Source organism: Etheostoma spectabile, unplaced genomic scaffold (genome assembly GCF_008692095.1).
Source record: "Etheostoma spectabile isolate EspeVRDwgs_2016 unplaced genomic scaffold, UIUC_Espe_1.0 scaffold325, whole genome shotgun sequence".
Taxonomy (NCBI): Eukaryota; Metazoa; Chordata; class Actinopteri; order Perciformes; family Percidae; genus Etheostoma; species Etheostoma spectabile.
This window is the reverse complement of record NW_022605585.1, coordinates 482,720-490,051: the sequence shown is the minus strand read 5'-3', so window position 1 is coordinate 490,051 and position 7,332 is coordinate 482,720. Positions and strand designations below refer to the sequence as shown.

The window sequence follows — 7,332 nt, the reverse complement described above, 5'->3', positions numbered from 1 at the left end:
TAAGACTTTGAACAAAGCTAATTAGTAGTGATACATTCTTAATTCATTTATTTAATGATGTACGTGCATTGTTAGATATTATCAGGTGATTCAGCGAGAGAGAGAGAGCGAGAGGGTGAGCTAGGCGAGGTGGAGGACGAGGAAGAGGACGCTCGGCAGCTTCGAGAGACGACCTTGAAAGAATTGCTCATTTCGACCGTAACGTTGACTAACCTGTCAAAGAAGGAAACGGGCAACTTCAGCGTCCCTTTTGAATTTCTCTCTCCTGCATTAGCTCTTTCCACCTGGGAACGGCTCCCCGATGTTTACCCTCGTTTTTTTTTAATTCGCCGCTCACGTTGCCTTTTTAATTCCCTTTTGAAAACAAGTTGTTGACAAGTCTCGAGCTCGAGTTGCAAGTCGAGTCTGAAGTCAGCTATTTGTGCGACTCGAGTCCTAGTCTCAGACTCGAGTCCCTATCTCTGGTATCATGTGGATGCAAAGACAGTGTTGTTGTCATTACTTAGAATTCCTCATGGGGGCGGCAGAAACACTGTAGCTTTGTCGTTCTTGGTTCCGCTGCTTTCAGTATTCAGTACAAATTGCTTGTTGAATTTGAAAAAACAAATGAAAGGAAAATATTTTCAACTTTCTTTTATGGATCAAAGTGAACATTGAATTGAATATAACAGGCGATAATAAAAAAAAGAGTTACATTTCAAAGTGTAGTTTTCTGCCTTTCACAATGTTTTCACTGCGTCAGCTGAAAAAAACTATGTATTGTGCGGCCCTAAGTAAAACTATAACTTAAAGTATTAAGAGTAAAAGTACTTACAGGGATAGTTCAGCTGTTGTGAAGTTGTCGGTGTTGTATTATTCAAGATCGTTCTTGGTCTCAAGATCGCTTTTTGAATGTCTTGGTTTTGTGTCGGAATCAACTTCATTTTTACTCGGGCCCCTAAAAGCACCTCTATCCGGTTAAATGGACGCTTTATTTAAAGTATTTTCAGCTCTTTACCTTGCTGTCAGGCGACGGGGAACTGAAGCCGTTATCTCTGCTCTCCTCTCCAGACTCCTTTTGACAAAAACAGTGATTTGTACCTCACAGAATTGAGGAGTTGTTCCTCTATTGCTGCCTCCATCGGTTAGTTTGTTCGTCAGTTGTTAACAAACTAACAACTTTGAAACACCAAAGTCCCACAATGACACTCACTAACTGACAGAGTGAGGCAGTGGTTTCTGGTTTAGAGCTGCAAATATTAATTATTAAGATCATTAAAGATGAATCATTTTTAGACAAAACAACTGATCTGTTTATCCAGAAAACAATCAACAGATTAATCACAATCACAACAATGACAATAATTATTTGCATTTCTAATCTGGTTGTTTACCGCTACAAAGAAGACTATTTATTTACTTTTTATCAGGTTGCAGAATAGCTGTAGCTGAGATCCAGTGGGGGGGGGGGATGCATGGAGACTAAATGACAGTATCTGCAGAGAGGGAGAAAGGGACAAAGAGAGTAAGAGGGGGGGGGGAAGAAGAAGAAAGAGAGATGTGCAAGAGGAATCCCTGTTTGTAGGAAACAGAGAAACAGGGACAGCGGCAGGGAGGGATCCCACGTTACCAAGAGCAGGCATGAGCCTGCTGCTGGGGCTATATTTAGATTCTGTTGCCATGTGCCGGGAATGTGCACGGCAGAGGGAGACATGCACATGTACGCACACACAATCACAGACCCCCCGCCACACACACACACACACACACTAGTTTTACTACTGGTCATGCGCTCCTGCACATGGGAGTCTGTGTTCACAGTTTCAGGGGATGTGATTGAAGGTTTTCTCGTGCTTTCATATCACCAGTTTCTTTGTCTTTATTAGATGCGAGAGTCATGAATGTCACACACACACACACACACACACACACGCACACACACACACACACACACACACATGCACACACACACACACACACATGCACACAAGTGTTCCCCTTTCGCTCACACACACTGACACGTGAATTCTTTTTTTCATCTCAGGCAATCACTAAAACTGGAGGAAGTGAGGGGTTGTGATGAATTATTTCAACCTTTTAAAAAAAGCTTGATGAAGATGTTCAGGTTGATGAAGATGTTCAGGTTGATGAAGATGTTCAGGTTGTTGAAGATGTTCTTATTGATAAATACATGTTTGGCGTCTGTTGCTGGAGGACAGAAGATGAACCGCTGCTCCCGTACATAATTCCCCTTCATCTCTTGACCTCTTCAGTTGCCATTTTGTCTCTTTTAAAGTTAAATGCACATCCCTCCGTCCAGTAATCTGCTCTACGCTCCCACGATGCAGAGCAGATCAACGCTGCAGAGCGGAGCTCAGCATCTCTCATTGGTGGTGTAGTCGGGGTCCAGAAACAGCCCAAGGTGTCGTCGCCATGCAAACCCGAGAAGGCTGTGCCAATGAGAAGAAGCCGACTTCCTCCCAACCGCCCCACGATTGGCTGATTTTCTTTAAGTCTGTCATTGTGAAGTGTAAAGAGCAGATTGACACTTAATTTGTAGAGCGCTGTGGAATTCAAATTACAGGCTGTTGTGGGCTTTTCTCTGGTATACAAACAGAGGACATCGTCTCTCCAGCGTATAGCACTAAATCATATTAGAGTTGATGGCAGAAAGACGTGGACCCAGTTACAAACCGCTGGACGGATTAGTAAAAAAACAGAAAATGACAGAACTAAACGCATAATGCAGAAAAACGATCAACTGTACTTGAACAGTGCGTTAGGTTGCTTTCACACCTGATCCAGTTTGGTCCGTTTGAACCGGATCTTGGAGCATTTCATCAGATAGTCCAGTTGGTTTGGGGGGGGGGAAAGCTCATTCAAAATCACAAAATCAAAATCAGGTGCGGACCTGACAACCCAACTTGGGTCCGCTTGGAAACGGGCTTCCAGGTGAATTAGAGTTTAGTTGAAAATGCGACCCGACCCAAATATAGGAAGTCAATCAAAAACAGTATTTAATAGCCTGGAGTTTCAAGGTTGCACGCCATTTACATACTCCATTTACATACTCCATTTACATACGCAATTTAACCCTCCTGTTGTCCTCGGGGTCAAATTGACCCGTTTACAGAAGAATTATGTATCCGAACTATGACCAAATAACGTTGAAAAAAGTGACAAATGTTGTGAAAAAGCTTCAAAAACGCAGAAAAATTCAACAAAAACATTTATTTATTTTTGTAAACGCTGGAAAAAGTGACCAAACAAAATTTTAAAAAAAATCGCCAAAAACTTGTTGAAAAGAAGTGACAAAGGAAATTGGTAAATGTGAGAAAAAAACTTGTAAAAAAATTAATCTACAAAAACATTTAAAAAAAATTAAAAAAAATGGGAAAAAACTACAAAAACGTTAAAGTGTAGTGATTTAAAAAAAAAAAAGAACAATAAATAAAATAAATAAATATAGCTATTCTTAGAAGAGAGGGAAAAAAGGATCTAAAGGGGACCAACATTTTTTTTTTTTTTTATGGTACAAAGGGTTATATACTACGTTAACGATATATACTATATAACGTTACTCTGTTGCAGTAGCTCCAGCTTCAACTAGCTAGTCAAAACTGAAGTGAACTCCAGTTTTTTAATTTCCAGGAAATAAGTTGTCTTATCGGGAGGAGGTCTTAACGAGACTGGTGGTCCCACAGAGCCTCTCATGCAGAGGGTGAATACAGGTACAGGCAGTATGAGAAAAATAAGGTGTTTATTTTTAACATTAAAGTATGTAAACATGTTCTAGTACAAACACAAAATGCAAGTTTTATCCTGTAAAATACTATTTATACACAATGCTGCTCATAAGTTGGCACACCCACGCTAAAGTTCACTAAAAAGAGGAATAAAAAAAAAAGTAATTAATTAAAAATCAATTGGAAAAATACGACCTTTTAAGTTTCTTTTAAAATGAATAATGTATCGTAGATAAATAAATGTTCTTCCTTAAAATACAGGGGGCATAAGTATACACCCCCCTATGTTAAAATACAGGGACATAAGTATACACCCCCCTATGTTAAAATACAGGGACATAAGCATACACCCCCTATGTTAAAATACAGGGGGCATAAGTATACACCCCCCTATGTTAAATTCCCATAGACGCAGGCATATTTTTATTATCAAAGACCAGTTATTACATGGATCAGGAGACTAACATCACATACCCTTCACCATACCTAGAGACTGACTAACCCACATGCATTTGTGGTAACAGACATAGACATAGAAAATAGAAAAATACAGAACTTAATGAACAATAATAACAAGTATGAGTAGTTTTAAGGAATATCCTGTTACAACTTTCCCTCAAAGTCCTTATTATAATGTATAATAATATACAGTATAAGTAGAATAGTAATGTAAATTATTTGTACTAGTACAAATCGTTTTGTCAGTGATTAAAATACAATAAAGTTAAACTAGCTTAAATACTATAATGTTAAACTATCTTTAGTGAAATCAGAGTGCTATCACTGCAGATTGCTCCATCTAGTGGCGAAGCAGAATAAATGTGAAATACACAACTTCAGGGTACTTCTGGGTACACTGGGACTGTGTATCAGCAAAACTTTTCAGTTCATTTTGAAGCAGGTGACGCGGCGGACGGCGTCCGCTTCACACATCTCCACCGGCTGGTGCTCGGCGTCGTGGGAGGTGCTGATGAACCAACCTCTGCACCTCACCGACTCGAAGGTGGTCAGCGACGTCCCCCTGGTCCTCTTGTAGAAGAGGAACCGGTCCATGTCTCCGTCGTCGCTGATCTTCTTTAAATCCTCCTCGCGGCATTCCTGCAGGACAGAGAATATGGGTCTCATTCGTTCTCTGTGTGTGGGTGTGTTTGGGGGGGGGGGGGGGGTGGGTGTGTGTGTGTGGACTGTGTGTTTGTCTCTGTGTGTGTTGTCTCTGTGTGTGTGTGTGTGGGGGGGGTCTTGTGTTGTGTGTGTGTCTCTCTCTGTGTGTGTCTGTCTCTGTGTGTGTCTGTCTCTGTGTGTGTCTTGTGTCTCTGTCTCTGTTGGTGTGTGTTGACTTGTGTGTGACTGTGTGTGTGTGTGACTGTGTGTGTGGACTGTGTGTGGTGTTGTGATGTGTGTGATGTGGTGTTGTGTGTTATGTGCTGTGTGTGTGTCTGACTGTGTGACTGTTGGGTGGCTGTGTCTGTGACTCTGTGTGTGTGGTGTGGATGTTGACTTGTGTGGGTGGTGTTGTTGGGTGTGTGGTGTGTTGGTGTGGGGGTGTCCGTGTTGAGGTGGTGGTGTGTACACCAGGCTTGAGCTCAGCCTTCCCGTCCTCCATGCAGCAGGACATGTGCAGCTTGTTGGTGATGGACAGGAGGACGGGCGCTCCTCCATCAGCAGAGGAGCACCGACTTATGTACCGGGACAACTTAAAGTTCACTAACCGGGAAAAACAGAGTAGATACACATGCTGTAATGTAAACATGAGTACAAGTACAATATTTAAACTTCATTAAAAGGGAAAAACACACAGAATAAGATTATACTGCAGTAGATACACATGTTGTAATGTAAACATGAGTACAAGTACAATATTTAAACTTCACTAACAGGAAAAAACACAGAATAAGATTGTACTGCAGTAGATACACATTTTCTACTCTAAACATGAGTACAAGTACACTATTTTTGTCTGAGAGAAGCACACAAAGTAGAAATTCTAAGAGAAAAGGTGAAAAAATTAAGAGATAAAATGGTATAATTTTTTAGATACACAGTATAAATCACAGTACAAAGTTGCATAACAATGAGAATACTCTAGTAAATGTACTTTAGTTACCTTTCTTGTCGCCGTGTCCCCCCTGCAGGGTCACGGCCTGCAGCTTTAAGTCCCCCGACGCCCGGACGATGTCTTTCTGTGAACAGTCGCACAGAGTGCACAGGTTGCCGCTGTTCATGCGCTCGAAGATCTTCTTCACGCCCGTGGACGAAGCCTCAGTCGCCGTGACGACGGTTTCTGTGGAGAGATGGAGGAAGACGTTAGGAAAGGAGTCAGGGACGTCGCATTCAACGCCCTCTCTCATTCAGCATTTCTTCCGTTGGTCTTTCTGAAGAAAGTGGAGCGCGTTCTTTGAATTTTTATTTTCCATATTGTCGGATGAATTGAAATGGAAAGCTTTTTGTGATTTTTTATGAACATCGTAGACATCTATGATCAATTATGGACATCCGGGACGTCCCCCAATGGGTTTGGACTCCGGTTCTGAAGCCTTGAGTTTAAAAGAACTGAGTTTAAAAGAACTGAGAGTGGCAGCGGACTTGCAGTTTTCTGGGAGTTTGTTCCAGATATGAGGAGCATGGAAGCTGAACGCTGCCCCCCCCTGTTTAGTTCTTACTCTGGGGACAGAAAGCGGACCTGTCCCCAGACCACCTGAGAGGTCTGGGGGGGTCATTGTGTAGTAGGTGTAGTTTGCAACCAGTGGTTGACGTCCCTGATGCTACGTGCAGTCTCTGATGGGAAGCAAGTCATTGTTACAGTGGGATCTTGAATGAGATTTTCTTACTTGGGGAACCTGGAAGATCTGGTTTCACTTTCGTTTCTCTCTAACATTTAAGGATGTGAAACTGTGATTTAGCACTATATATAAATAAAATTGAATTGAATATTGTTAGGGAGTGAGGAGTCGCAGCGTCCGCCTAACCCGGCCCACCTGCTTCTCGTCATAGTTGTCAGATTTATCTATCATATAATCAATAATATAATAAAACTAGAGGAAGGCAGGGCGATACAGCCCGATCCGGTTGGGGAGAGTTCTAGCCCGACCAGGCTCCTCTCTTTACCCTGTCTCTCCTAGTTATGCTGTACTAGTTTTAGACAGCTGGGGGACTTCCTTCGACACACTGAGCTCCTCTCGCCTCTATCTATCTATCGATCTTTCTATCTTTCCATTTTGTGTGCATCCATGTCCCAGAAATGCTCGTTACTAACTGAGCTCATTCTCCGGAGTCCTTATGTTTTGTTTTGCCCACCATGTTTCCTTGAATCAGGGAGGCTCATAAATCATGGTCCCGCTACACATTCTGCTACGTCCTGCTACGTCCTGCTACGTCCTGGTGTGCCTTGTAATGCTGCACAGTGCCCTGCTATGCCATGAACTACTACAAACTACTATTTTTTTTGGGACTGTTATTGCCTTCTCTTCATTCTAACCCCAACCGGTCGTCAGACACCGCCTACCAAGAGCCTGGGTCTGAGCCTGGGTCTGGGTCTGGGCCTGAGCCTGGGTCTGAGCCTGGGTCTGGGTCTGGGCCTGGGCCTGGGCCTGGGCCTGGGCCTGGGCCT

General features: G+C 42.6%; 1 protein-coding gene across 1 annotated transcript in view; it reads right to left on the bottom strand.

Moving 5' to 3' along the window:
• Nucleotides 1–3,984: 3,984 nt before the first annotated feature.
• Nucleotides 3,985–7,332, bottom strand: part of il1b (interleukin 1, beta) — an 8,110-nt gene continuing 4,762 nt past the window's right edge. The window contains exons 4-6 of the mRNA XM_032511167.1: nt 5,830–6,006; nt 5,296–5,429; nt 3,985–4,823 (exon numbers count right to left, since the gene is read on the bottom strand). Of these exons, the coding sequence (XP_032367058.1) occupies nt 4,608–4,823; nt 5,296–5,429; nt 5,830–6,006 (527 nt within the window). The 3' untranslated portion in view covers nt 3,985–4,607. The remainder of the gene's footprint in view (nt 4,824–5,295; nt 5,430–5,829; nt 6,007–7,332) is intronic.